Consider the following 14,319-nt stretch of genomic DNA (forward strand, 5'->3'; position numbering starts at 1 on the left):
AAGCCTCCTCTTATAAACTCAGAGGTGAGAGAATGTACAGTATCTCGTAAACAAAAGGACAGTAACACAGAGATTACACAACCGTTATTTGTGACTGCATATGGACACTTGTTAGCCTTCCTTCACACACACATTGACATATCCACATTGAATGCAGGGTTTCTCTGTACTGACCCATGTTAGTCTGTGCTGTGGTACTATGCTAACAGTGGCGTATCGTGACATAAACCACAGTATTACCAGTCTTATCCATATGTATTGGACCATCTCTCTGTGCTATCATGCTGTTGTACCAAGCTAATTTTAAATTGAGCTTCCTCTGCCCTGTGCTCTGGGCTACTAATCAGCTTTTCTGGCTACTAAGCTAGCTAACAGACAAAGCAAGGTTACTGTTCAGTTTGTTCAAACCTCTACCCTGTGTTAGTCTATGGGCTACTATGCTGTTTGTGTAAACGCTAAGGCTAAGATAAGCTAACACAGACAGCAGTGATTATGTAGGCTACTGTGTCAATGCTAAGCTAACAGAGAGGGAGTAGTGATTCTGGGCTGGTGGTGCTAAGCTAACCCAGAGCAGCTAGCTATGGCACAGTGCTGTCAGGCAGGCAGGCAGATGGGCAGGCCTGATCTATGGGGACATCAGCAGTGGAGTGGAGGGTAATTACAGTAATTGAAATGTGGTCTTTAATTGTCTGAGCAGTCCTGTCATGCGAAGGAACTTCAATGTGTCGGGTGGCCCAGATTCTTTTCCACCGTGCTCCAGTGACCAGTCTGTGTGTGGATGAGTGTGTGAGGGGTGTGTGTGGATAGGGATTTTGCTGTGTGATATGTTATGTTAGTATGACAGAGCGATATTCAGTGGGGGACTGCAGTGTCAGAGAGCATGCAGCCCACTTTAGGCCTATGTCGTACAGTACTATTCTGTGTAAGACAAAAATGGAGAAAAATCAACTTTGGTTGTGTGCATGTAGAGAGTGTACGTGTATAGTGGTTGTGTGCATATAGAGAGTGTTCGTGTATAGTGGCTGTGTGCATATAGAGAGTGTACGTGTATAGTGGTTGTGTGCATATAGAGAGTGTACGTGTATAGTGGCTGTGTGCATATAGAGAGTGTACGTGTATAGTGGCTGTGTGCATATAGAGAGTGTACGTGTATAGTGGCTGTGTGCATATAGAGAGTGTACGTGTATAGTGGCTGTGTGCAAATAGAGAGTGTACGTGTATAGTGGTTGTGTGCATATAGAGAGTGTACGTGTATAGTGGCTGTGTGCATATAGAGAGTGTACGTGTATAGTGGTTGTGTGCATATAGAGAGTGTACGTGTATAGTGGTTGTGTGCATATAGAGAGTGTACGTGTATAGTGGTTGTGTGCATATAGAGAGTGTACGTGTATAGTGGTTGTGTGCATATAGAGAGTGTACGTGTATAGTGGCTGTGTGCATATAGAGAGTGTACGTGTATAGTGGTTGTGTGCATATAGAGAGTGTACGTGTATAGTGGCTGTGTGTGGCTGTGTGCATATAGAGAGTGTACGTGTATAGTGGTTGTGTGCATATAGAGAGTGTACGTGTATAGTGGTTGTGTGCATATAGAGAGTGTACGTGTATAGGGGTTGTGTGTATATAGAGAGTGTTCGTGTATAGTGGCTGTGTGCATATAGAGAGTGTACGTGTATAGTGGCTGTGTGCATATAGAGAGTGTACGTGTATAGTGGCTGTGTGCATATAGAGAGTGTACGTGTATAGTGGCTGTGTGCATATAGAGAGTGTACGTGTATAGTGGTTGTGTGCATAAAGAGAGTGTACGTGTATAGTGGTTGTGTGCATATAGAGAGTGTTCGTGTATAGTGGCTGTGTGCATATAGAGAGTGTACGTGTATAGTGGCTGTGTGCATATAGAGAGTGTACGTGTATAGTGGTTGTGTGCATATAGAGAGTGTTCGTGTATAGTGGCTGTGTGCATATAGAGAGTGTACGTGTATAGTGGTTGTGTGCATGTAGAGAGTGTACGTGTATAGTGGCTGTGTGCATATAGAGAGTGTACGTGTATAGTTGCTGTGTGCATATAGAGAGTGTACGTGTATAGTGGTTGTGTGCATATAGAGAGTGTACGTGTATAGTGGTTGTGTGCATATAGAGAGTGTACGTGTATAGTGGCTGTGTGCATATAGAGAGTGTACATGTATAGTGGCTGTGTGCATATAGAGAGTGTACGTGTATAGTGGTTGTGTGCATATAGAGAGTGTACGTGTATAGTGGTTGTGTGCATATAGAGAGTGTACATGTATAGTGGTTGTGTGCATATAGAGAGTGTACGTGTATAGTGGTTGTGTGCATATAGAAAGTGTACGTGTATAGTGGCTGTGTGCATATAGAGAGTGTACGTGTATAGTGGCTGTGTGCATATAGAGAGTGTACGTGTATAGTGGCTGTGTGCATATAGAGAGTGTACGTGTATAGTGGCTGTGTGCATATAGAGAGTGTACGTGTATAGTGGTTGTGTGCATATAGAGAGTGTACGTGTATAGTGGTTGTGTGCATATAGAGAGTGTACGTGTATAGTGGTTGTGTGCATATAGAGAGTGTACGTGTATAGTGGTTGTGTGCATATAGAGAGTGTACGTGTATAGTGGCTGTGTGCATATAGAGAGTGTACGTGTATAGTGGCTGTGTGCATATAGAGAGTGTACGTGTATAGTGGCTGTGTGCATATAGAGAGTGTACGTGTATAGTGGTTGTGTGCATGTAGAGAGTGTACGTGTATAGTGGCTGTGTGCATATAGAGAGTGTACGTGTATAGTGGCTGTGTGCATATAGAGAGTGTACGTGTATGGTGGTTGTGTGCATATAGAGAGTGTACGTGTATAGTGGTTGTGTGCATATAGAGAGTGTACGTGTATAGTGGTTGTGTGCATATAGAGAGTGTACGTGTATAGTGGCTGTGTGCATATAGAGAGTGTACGTGTATAGTGGCTGTGTGCATATAGAGAGTGTACGTGTATAGTGGTTGTGTGCATATAGCATAGCCAGTGGGTTTGGCGACGAGTATGAAGCGAGGGCCAGCCAACAAGAACGTACAGGTCACATGATAACTTTGTGTGCATATGTGTGTCACGGGCGGCTGGTGGCACGGTAATTTGGAAGGACAGGAGGATAGTAATGGCTGGAACGGCGTAAATGGAATGGTATTAAACACAGCAAACACGCTGTTTCCATGTGTTTGATACCATTCCATTTCAGGCATTAATATGAGCCATCCTCCCCTCACCTCCTGCAGGAGGCTTCTTGGTTGAGGCTGAGTATTGAGGAGGAGGAGGGCGAGGTTGGATTAATAAGTGTTTTTAGTTTTAAATCAATGTGCCTGGGAGCTGAGGCACCTGATTAGCATGACCCTGTCCTGCACATCAGCACATTCAGTGCTGGGGGAGGCTGATTAAGAGCCAATGCTAATTTCCTCTCACAATGCTGTCAATGAGAGAGAAGAGAGAAGAGAAGAAGGTTCAAAGAGATGCCTTTGTCAAGAGAACTCTGCATATTCATTGGTGTATGTACGTGTGTGTGTGTGTGTGTGTGTGTGTGTGTGTGTGTGTGTGTGTGTGTGTGTGTGTGTGTGTGTGTGTGTGTGTGTGTGTGTGTGTGTGTGTGTGTGTGCGTGTGTGTGTGTGTGTGTGTGTGTGTGTGTGCGTTCATGCATACGTGCGTTTTTTTGTGTGTATACAACATACTATTTGGTTTATATGCTGAAGCCATAAACTGGCAGTGTACTGGTAAATGGACATGATGTTAAGTGTGAATATGTGTTATGTGGCGTTAACGCAATAGAGTGATCCCTGGCTGTGAGTCACTGTGAGTCACTCTGGAGCTGTGTTGGGTAGTGTTGGTAGGGGAGAATGTGGTAAGCTGGCTGTGAGTCACTGTGAGTCACTCTGGAGCTGTGTTGGGTAGTGTTGGTAGGGGAGAGTGGGGTAAGTTGAGCCACCATTGTCACCATACACAAAATGTCTCATTTGACCAAATATTTAGGAAGAGGTCATCATTTCATGGAGTATGTGAAGGAAAAAAACACATGGAAAAAGTGGTAAGCAAGTTCGGTCAAAAAAACAGATTTTCACCAAGTCAAATACATTTATTGTGTTAGGGGTTTGTAGCTGTGTGGGCTAATATAGTCATGTTGGCCTTGGGGTAAGTTGAGCCAATGGTAAATTGAGCAAATGGAAGTGTTTTCTTTCCAGGCATAATGCAAGGAATTATGGCTTGGATATGAAGTAGGGCCTATGTTAAACATGTTTGTTAGGCGTTCAGCCTGTCTTAAAAGATTCTTTAAATGATTCAAATACAAAACAGTGATTGTGGTCATGTTGAATTGTGTTTGAGAAATAAAGATAGACCTGATTTTAAAAAGCTTGTGGTAATATTTCATTCAGTACAGACATTTGTAGCAGCTAAATTTACCCCAAGTTTTGTTTTCACTACTGTAAAGTTTACATGAATTCTAATTATTTCTAGGGATACGCAACATCCTGAAATATATGTAGATATCTTTATTAGAATGAATACTATATTTCCCTTGATGGAGAGATGCTGAATGTAAACAAAAGCTCACCTTACCCCCCTCTCCCCTACTACTTCATTATGAGGTGATTAGATACTGTAAAGACACTGATGTGTTATATATGTGTACAATAGTCTGCGTGAAGTCCTGTGTAAGAACAGGGTGAGTCAGTGTTCAGGACTGCCACTGCCCAGGTGCCAGCCTAAACTGTAGTTGTGCCAATCAATACAGAGCACACCAGCTCTGTATCTCTGCGGGCAGCCTGGCACGCACACTGGTACGCACACTGGCACGCACACTGGCACTCACAGACAGGCGGCAAAGCGGGCAGGGCAGCTCTAACAAGCCACTATCAGTCATCACTACATCCATCCCAGGCAGGACTGTTTTCTGTCTGTCTAATGAGGCAGGATGGAGGGTGTGTGGTAGTGGAGCTGATAAAGGACAGGATAGCATAGGGCTGCTGTGTGTCACTACTTTAATAACCAGCCTGACGGGTAACGCTTTGGGCTTAGCGAGAACACAGGGAGGGGACGAGGTGAGGAGGCAGAGATGCCTCTCCCCAAATAGATCCCAGGCAACCCACACAGACAGAAGTGGGCCCTGGCGAGGCTCTTTGTGATAGTGACCTCGACCCAAATCAAAACGGTGACCTGACTGATAATCACAGGGTTCCAGAGCGCATTCTCGATTAGCGCTCCGCCTTTCATGTGCCGCGTCGCCAAGAGGGACTTCGGAAACACAAGAGGTCGCCGCTGTCTCTGGCTATCAGCAGAGAGGTCAACGCTTTCATTTAGACAGGGTCATTGTTTTCCAGCTTGATAGATTTCTGAGACACAAGAGACTCCCCAAAGCCACCTCCCAGGACAGGGTCCATAGTCCACCTCCCAGCAGCCCAAAGTCAGAATAATGTCCTACTCAGATAATGGGATATTACTGTACCTGCCGCAGTAGGATAACTAATCACAGGACACTTAGTCGGCATACGGTGTGCTGTTGGTTCATAGATTATGTTGAGCTGTTACAGTGAGTGTTACAGTGAGTGTTACAGTGAGTGTACTGTTTGTGTTTCATTACACCTGGGAAGTTTAGGGAAAGCTTATCAGAAGTTATGCTCTGAATTGAGCTGTTCAAACACAACTGCTGTTTCTCAATCCGAAACCATCTACTCTCACTCACACAAATCTTTCTACTGTCCACTAAAGCCCACTGTTAGCCACACATCACACTGGCATGACTGTGGAGAGGAACCTTCACTAAATGTGATAATCAATCCTATACTCAGCTGGAGAACACGGTCTGTCTGTCCAGGTGTCAGGTTATCTGCCATGTTAAAACACACCCCTCCAGGCAGGAGCCAAACCCCTGACAGACGCTTACAAGAACCAAAGAAGATGTGAAACTTCCTATATTTGGCAACACTGAGGTATTTTTCACTGGGTGGAGGTAGCAGCACTCACTGCCTTGGGGCATAGTTATCTCTCCGTCTCCCTCCGAGAATTTCCATCTCCAGCCCTCACTCATGCCCTCACTGGAACGAAGGAACAGGAGCCATCATAGAAACGCCTGTCTGAATTGCATACATCCACTAAGCGAACACTTCACCCACATATTCAACATTATAGTAAAATAGAGTGAGTTCTGGCGTAAGAAATCTGCAGGGACCCCAGCCTTTCTTCGTTTTGGAGGTAGAGCGTGCTCAGCCAAACCCAGGGGCACTTGGCGCAGTAAACGGCAGCCTGAACCGAGGGAAGGCACAGCATGCTGGGAGGTTACTGTGAAGGTCAGTGCACTTTGGAGTGCGCTGCTAAGCATGGTGGGTAATATAAAGAGAATACATAGGCACTCTGGGCTGACTGATACCATTCTCTTGCCCTTGAAAAGCACCCCATCAAAAGTCTATACTATAGTTGCTTTCAAGAGTTCCCCCTGCGGTCATAACCTAGGGAGTTCTGCCTGGGAGTCCAGCTGCTTCTCAGTCCAGTAAGTGATTCTTAAATCTTTGACTCAAAGCCCATTAAATGTAGCAATGCATTTAATAAAGAATGACATTCGTTTTTTAACAAGGCCCAAATGATAGCTGAACATACCAAAGAGCTAAATTATTCAACTCAGCCTAATGTGCAGTTTTTTTTACGCAACCTGGCAAACTTACCCAGCAACCACTGAGCTGACTCTTCTCTCTCTCTATCTCTCTTTCTCACTTCATCTCTCTCTCTCTCTCTCTCTCTCTCTCTCGCTCTCTCTCTCTCTCTCTCTCTCTCTCTCTCTCTCTCTCTCTCTCACTATCTCTCTCTCTCTCTCTCTCTCTCTCTCCCTCTCTCTCTCTCACTCTCTCTCTGAGCTTTCCTTCACATTGGCGTCACCTTGAGAGCTGCAGTATTAAAAACTCTCTCTGTCAACAATCAATACAATTTGTCTGGCCCTTTATCCCTCTTTTGTCAGTGAAAATGAAGCTGATGGATGAGAAAGAGCCCCTCTGCCCTCTCCCAGGTAATGTAGAGTGACTGGCCAATTTAATATCTCCAGGGTTAACGTGAGCCGGATTGGAGGGATGGAGGGAGGAGGGGGAGGTGTGAGAAGGGGGACAAAAGAGCAGGGTCAACTCCCAGGACAACTTCATATTTAATCACCACACCACCTGTAACTCTACACCCCACTACTCCCTCTGCTCCAAGGACAGGGAGAGGAGGAGGATGAAGGGATGGAGAGAGAGAAAGAAGGGGAAAGGGAGAGAGAGCGGGAGAGGGTAAGAGAGGGAGAGAGAGAGAGAGAGCGAGAGAGAGAGAGGGAGAGGGTAAGAGAGGGAGAGAGAGAGAGAGGGAGAGAGAGAGAGAGAGAGGGAGAGGGTAAGAGAAGGAGAGAGAGTGTGAGAGAGAGAGAGAGAGAGAGAGAGAGAGATGAAGAAAGAGATACAGCACTTCAACTAATAATGGCATAAAACACAAATTACACTTCCTACGAGTAATACATAACTCCACAACCACATACAGTATCAATACAGTCTTGATGAACATCCATCCTCAGTAGGCCTTCTCAGTCTCTCCTGTCTCCAGTCTTACTGTAGTTACTGTTGTGGGCCCAGTGGAGGGTGAGTGAGTGATGGTGACCCAGCCAGCCGTGGCCACCACTTGGCCCAGTCCTCCTCAGCTGTCGGCCTGCTGCTGCTACTGCCATCTCCCAGGGTGCCTGTGGGCTCACCGTGGTTCTCCTCTCCCCTACCGTGCATGGATTTGATTGGAGGCTGTGTGATGTGTGATGTGGCGCGTTAGGGCATGGGGGAAGGATAAGAGGGGAAGGGAGGGAGGCGGGCAGCAAGTAGGCAGGGAAGGCAGTTGGGCCGCCAGGAGCCCTGGGTCCCCGCGGAGGTGCAGGCGGCAGAGTTCAGCGCGCAGCCACCCAGCCCTGGCGACTGTGTCAGCATTTTGGGGAGAAGCTGGGGAAAGTGCTGAGGTGGCAGCCGCGCGGAGAGGCAAGGTGAAGTAGTGAAAAACTGGTGGAAAAAATGTGACCAGCCTGATGAAAGTTTAAGTACGCAAGTTAAACAGGAGAGAGAGAATATGAGGAGAGGGAGGATGGGGGAGTGAGAGAGGAGGGAGGCATAAGGAAGAAGGAAGGAAGGATGGGCACGGGTGACCTGAGGAGGTTGAAGTATTGACCTCAGCACCACATTCAGTCTCACTTGTGAGTTCCATCCTCAACACCTTAAGAGCATTAAGTACCTCACCCTTCAGTTCTAGCTCTGTCATCAGTACCTCAACCCTTCAGTTCTAGCTCTGTCATCAGTACCTCAACCCTTCAGTTCTTGCCCTGTCATTAGTACCTCAACCCTTCAGTTCTAGCTCTGTCATCAGTACCTCAACCCTTCAGTTCTAGCTCTGTCATCAGTACCTCAACCCTTCAGTTATAGCTCTGTCATCAGTACCTCAACCCTTCAGTACTTGCCCTGTCATCAGTACCTCAACCCTTCAGTTATAGCTCTGTCATCAGTACCTCAACCCTTCAGTTATAGCACTGTCATCAGTACCTCAACCCTTCAGTTCTTGCCCTGTCATCAGTACCTCAACCCTTCAGTTATAGCTCTGTCATCAGTACCTCAACCCTTCAGTTATAGCCCTGTCATCAGTACCTCAACCCTTCAGTTCTAGCTCTGTCATCAGTACCTCAACCCTTCAGTTCTAGCTCTGTCATCAATACCTCAACCCTTCAGTTCTAGCTCTGTCATCAGTACCTCAACCCTTCAGTTATAGATCTGTCATCAGTACCTCAACCCTTCAGTACTTTCCCTGTCATCAGTACCTCAACCCTTCAGTTATAGCTCTGTCATCAGTACCTCAACCCTTCAGTTATAGCTCTGTCATCAGTACCTCAACCCTTCAGTTATAGCCCTGTCATCAGTACCTCAACCCTTCAGTTCTAGCTCTGTCATCAGTACCTCAACCCTTCAGTTCTAGCTCTGTCATCAATACCTCAACCCTTCAGTTCTAGCTCTGTCATCAGTACCTCAACCCTTCAGTTATAGATCTGTCATCAGTACCTCAACCCTTCAGTTATATTCCTGTCATCAGTACCTCAACCCTTCAGTTCTTTCCCTGTAATCAGTACCTCAACCCTTCAGTTATAGCTCTGTCATCAGTACCTCAACCCTTCAGTTATAGCCCTGTCATCAGTACCTCAACCCTTCAGTTCTTGCCCTGTCATCAGTACCTCAAAGCTTCAGTTCTTGCCCTGTCATCAGTACCTCAACCCTTCAGTTATAGCTCTGTCATCAGTACCTCAATCCTTCAGTTCTTCCCCTGTCATCTGTACCTCAACCCTTCAGTTATAGCTCTGTCATCAGTACCTCAACCCTTCAGTTACAGCCCTGTCATCAGTACCTCAAACCTTCAGTTCTTGCTCTGGCATCCATACCAGTATCAGCCAAGGACATGAGCTTGGTTTGAAGAGCTTCGCCCCCCCATCACCCAACAGGCTAGGCCCCTGTAACGATCCTCTTCCTGTGAATGACTGGACCAAGGCGCAGCGTGAGACGTGTTCATGATCTTTTATTAAAATCAGAACACTAGAAGAAAAAATAACAAAGAGGAAAATGAACAGTTCTGTAAGGAAACTAACAATACAGAAAACAACTACCCACAAAACCCATGTGGGCAAGAGCTACCTAAGTATGGTTCCCAATCGGAGACAACGATAGACAGCTGTCCCTATTGAGAACCATACCCGGCCAAAAACAAAGAAATACAAAAACATAGAAAAAATAATATAGAATGCCCACCCTAGTCACTCTCTATGGCCAGGGTGTGACAGCCCCTGGAGCTCTGGTGGAGTTCATGTCATTTGCACTACATGATATGGCGTAATGCAACGCTCCAATCTGGGAAGCTGTGTGTGCTAACTGAGTGTTGTGTTGTGTGTAGTTAGGTGGCGTGATTACATGAAGTTGGGTAACAGAGGCTCACTGAGGGGATACACTCACTGGCTGGTGTTGATCAAGACTTTCACAGCGCTGATGGAGTGTTGATTATGATGTGGCTCAGATAGGGAGCTGATGTTGGGAGTCTAATTTACATTCTCTCTTCTCTCTCCCTCATTTTTCACTGTTCCCCACTCTTATTCTTCCTCACCTATCTCTCTCTCTATATTTACCATTTTATTTAACCTATCTCTCTCTTCTTCTCTATCCCTATATAACCCCCCCCTCTCTTTTATTTTCCTCTTCTCCTGTCCTCTATCTGTTCTCAGGTGCGGTGCGAGCTTCCAGCATCTTCCCCATCCTCAGTGTCATCCTGCTCTTCATGGGAGGCCTGTGTATAGCTGCCAGCGAGTTCTACAAGTCACGCCACAACATCATCCTCAGCGCAGGGATCTTCTTTGTGTCTGCAGGTGAGTCTAGAGAGGAAGAGAGAGAGGGGAAGAAAGAGGGGAAGGGAGAAAGGAAGAGAGAGAGGAAAAGAGAGAAGAAGAAAAAGAGGAAGGGAGAGAGGAAGAAAGAGGGGAAGGGAGAAAGGAAGAGAGAGAAGAAGAGAGAGAGGAAGAGAAAGAGGAAGAGAGAGAGGAAGAAAAAGAGGAAGAGATAGAGAGGAAGAAAGAGGGGAAGAGAGAGGAAGAGAGAGTGGAAGAAAGAAAGAAAGAGAGAGGAAAAGAGAGGAAGAGAGAGAAGAAGAAAGAGAGGAAGAGAGGAAGAGAGAGAGGAAGAAAGAGGGGAAGAGAGGAAGAGATAGAGAGGAAGAAAGAGGGGAAGGGAGAAATGAAGAGAGAGAGGAATAGAGAGGGGAAGGGAGAAAGGAAGAGAGAGAGGAAGAGAGAGAGGGAGAGAGAGCAGAAAAGAGAAGGGAAGAGAGAGATGAAGAGAAAGAGGAAGAGAGAGAGGAAGAAAGAGTGGCAGATAGAGAGGAAGAGAGAGTGGAAGAAAGAAAGGAAGAGAAAGAGGCAGAGAGAGAGGGAGAGAGAGTGGAAGAAAGAAAGGAAGAGAAAGAGGCAAAGAGAGAGGGAGAGAGAGTGGAAGAAAGAAAGGAAGAGAAAGAGGCAGAGAGAGAGGGAGAGAGAGTGGAAGAAAGAAAGGAAGAGAAAGAGGCAGAGAGAGAGGGAGAGAGAGTGGAAGAAAGAAAGGAAGAGAAAGAGGCAGAGAGAGAGGGAGAGAGAGTGGAAGAAAGAAAGGAAGAGAAAGAGGCAGAGAGAGAGGGAGAGAGAGTGGAAGAAAGAAAGGAAGAGAAAGAGGCAGAGAGAGAGGGAGAGAGAGTGGAAGAAAGAAAGGAAGAGAAAGAGGCAGAGAGAGAGGGAGAGAGAGTGGAAGAAAGAAAGGAAGAGAAAGAGGCAGAGAGAGAGGGGGAGAGAGTGGAAGAAAGAAAGGAAGAGAAAGAGTCAGAGAGAGAGGGAGAGAGAGTGGAATAAAGAAAGGAAGAGAGAGAGGGAGAGAGAGTGGAAGAAAGAAAGGAAGAGAAAGAGGCAGAGAGAGAGGGAGAGAGAGTGGAAGAAAGAGGGGAAGGGAGAAAGGCAGAGAGAGAGGGAGAGAGAGTGGAAGAAAGAGGGGAAGGGAGAAAGGCAGAGAGAGAGGGAGAGAGAGTGGAAGAAAGAAATGCAAAGTGTACACAAATGTTTTCAGTCACTACTTTTTAGTCACTAAAATGCAATGTTATTGTGGTTCACTTATATAGAACAGTTGTACAGATGGATGTAAGTCCAGCAAAGAAGAGACTGTTGACTAATCCAGCTAAGGTGCAGTGCACAAGCAGTCTCTCTCTCTCTGCTGGTCATCCCCAGTACTGCAACTCCTCAGTCAGCTCTCAGCCTCCACTCAGCAGCAGCCACAAGACACGCACTCCATTCTTCCCGCTTTATCCACTTATTTTCTCCTGATCTGGGTGCTGGGCTAGAAGCTACCCATTGGGATTCAACTCTATAAATATGGTGTCCCTGACATACTTTCCCAATGATCCATCATCCCAGCTCTACTAAGTCACACACTTCTCTCTCTCCGTGACTAAACTCTACAGTTAAAGTAGATATATATACACTGAGTGTACAAAACATTAGACCTAAACATCAGAACTGCCTCAATTTGATGGGGCATGGACTTTACAAGATGTCAAAAGTGCCCTACAGGAATTCTGGCCCATGTTGGCTCCAGTGAGTCCCACAGTTATGTCATGTTGGCTGGTCCCTTGGGTGATGGACCATTCTTGATACACACAGGAAACTGTTGAGTGTGAAAAACCCAGCAGCGCTGTAGCTCTTGAAACACTCAAACCGGTGAGCCTGGCACCTACTACTGTACCCCATTCAAAGGTACTTAAGTATTTTGTCTTTCCCATTCACCCTCTGCATGGCACACATACACAATCCATGTCTAAACTGTCTCAAGGCTTAAAAATACTTCTTTAAACTGACTCCTCTCCTTCATCTACACTGATTGAAGTGGATTTAACAAGTGACATCAATAAGGGATCATTGCTTTCACCTGGATTCACCTGGTCAGTCTATGTCATGGAAAGAGAAGGTGTTCCTAATGTTTTGTACACTCAGTGTATATGAGTATATGATTATTATCCCTATCATAGGATGTGATCCCTATGTGAATCAGATGAATGATCATGTTATGTGCTGTCCCAACTGATCTGACTCAGGATCTCAGTCACTATAAGGGCAGAGTCTCTGGCTTGGGACATATTTCTGGTTCGTATTCAGTCATATTTCTTGACAGTGAGAAGTACAGTATGTATGTACATTATCCTTTGGTGAGTCCGTGGTACTTGTCTGAAAAGGTTTGTCTTGGTAATGGCATATTCACTGTGGTGGATAGATGCACTCAGACTACTGCGTATGTGGTATGCCCAGAGAAGGTAAATGTCCTGTCTTAACCGATTGCATAATTCCTGCTCTCTCATCTCGCCCCTCCAACTTCCCCCCCCCCCCCCCCCCCCCCCCCCCCCCCCCCCCCCCCCCCCCCCCCCCCCCTCAGGCCTGAGCAACATCATCGGGATCATCGTGTACATATCAGCCAACGCAGGGGACCCCTCTAAGAGTGACTCGAAGAAGAACAGCTACTCCTACGGCTGGTCCTTCTACTTCGGCGCCCTGTCCTTCATAATGGCCGAGATGGTGGGCGTCCTGGCAGCCCACATGTTCATCGACCGCCATCGGCAGCTCCGGGCAGGGGCCAGGGCTGCCGACTACCTCCAGGCCTCGGCCATCACACGCATCCCATCCTACCGTTACCGCTACCGACGCCGCTCGCGCTCCTCCTCCCGGTCCACAGACCCCTCGCACTCCCGCGACACCTCACCTGTGGGCCTCAAGGGCTTCAGCGCGCTACCCTCTACAGAGATCTCCATGTACACGCTGCCCCGGGATACCCTGAAGGCCGGGGGCACGCCGACCGCCACCTACAACTCGGAGAGGGACCATACCTTCCTGCAGGTCCACAACTGTATTCAGAAGGAAAAAGACTCGGCCAACACCAACACAGCCAACCGCCGCACCACACCAGTATGAGGGAGCCCTGAGAGCAGAGCCCGGGGGAGCGAAGGCAGGGAGGCCCCCACCCAGGTCTCTAATATACCATAGGCCAGGATGAGTTTCCATCTTCATAGAGATTGATGATTTTATTTCATTCAACTGCATGATTTTCCCATCTACCATTGTTGAGAGAGTCTAAAGAGGTTTGTTGAGTTCCTTTGGAGTAAATGGTTGTACTGGGAGAATGGGGCAGATTGTCCTTAGAGACTGAGTCATTTTAATGGGTGGGGATGGGTGATGAGGGTGGAGCACTTAAAGGGAGGGTTTTGATTTAAATTTGATTCATGATTTCATAACCTTTTGGTTTTGACAGTTTGGCTCCACAGTTTTGGTGGTGCAACATGCTGCTGTACTTTCCCATCATACCACCTGCCATATGCCTCTGATTCGTTGTCATATTTATTAATTGATTTATTTTCTGTATTAAAACTGTGAATTTTTGCAGCTTGGGGTTCAGTAAGAATTAGCCCAGTCTGTAAACTCTAACAAAGGTACTATATGTGTGTTACATTTATAAATAAATGATTAAGTTAATAATCAAGAGATACAGACTTTACTGAAGCAAAAAAACTAACAAGTAAACTAAACTAAGTGCTGTTGGTAACACGAGAAAAGACTCTTTTAGGATCTGCTGGAAGGATGACAGAGCCAGAGAGAATGTGCTGTAGGTACACTACACTACGGAGCTGCAGAGACATGGTGAGGGACAGACGCACACAACCAACAGTAGAAAAGTAGAGATTATTTTAATAGAA

The 14,319-nt window shown here is 46.4% G+C and overlaps 1 protein-coding gene across 1 annotated transcript in view; it reads left to right on the forward strand.

Moving 5' to 3' along the window:
- Positions 1-13,733, forward strand: part of LOC139422307 (voltage-dependent calcium channel gamma-2 subunit) — a 72,898-nt gene extending 59,165 nt beyond the window's left edge. The window contains exons 3-4 of the mRNA XM_071173502.1: positions 10,292-10,432; positions 13,008-13,733. Coding sequence (XP_071029603.1) covers positions 10,292-10,432; positions 13,008-13,540 — 674 coding nt within the window. The 3' untranslated portion in view covers positions 13,541-13,733. The remainder of the gene's footprint in view (positions 1-10,291; positions 10,433-13,007) is intronic.
- Positions 13,734-14,319: the final 586 nt, after the last annotated feature.

Source organism: Oncorhynchus clarkii, chromosome 12 (genome assembly GCF_045791955.1).
Source record: "Oncorhynchus clarkii lewisi isolate Uvic-CL-2024 chromosome 12, UVic_Ocla_1.0, whole genome shotgun sequence".
Taxonomy (NCBI): domain Eukaryota; kingdom Metazoa; phylum Chordata; class Actinopteri; order Salmoniformes; family Salmonidae; genus Oncorhynchus; species Oncorhynchus clarkii.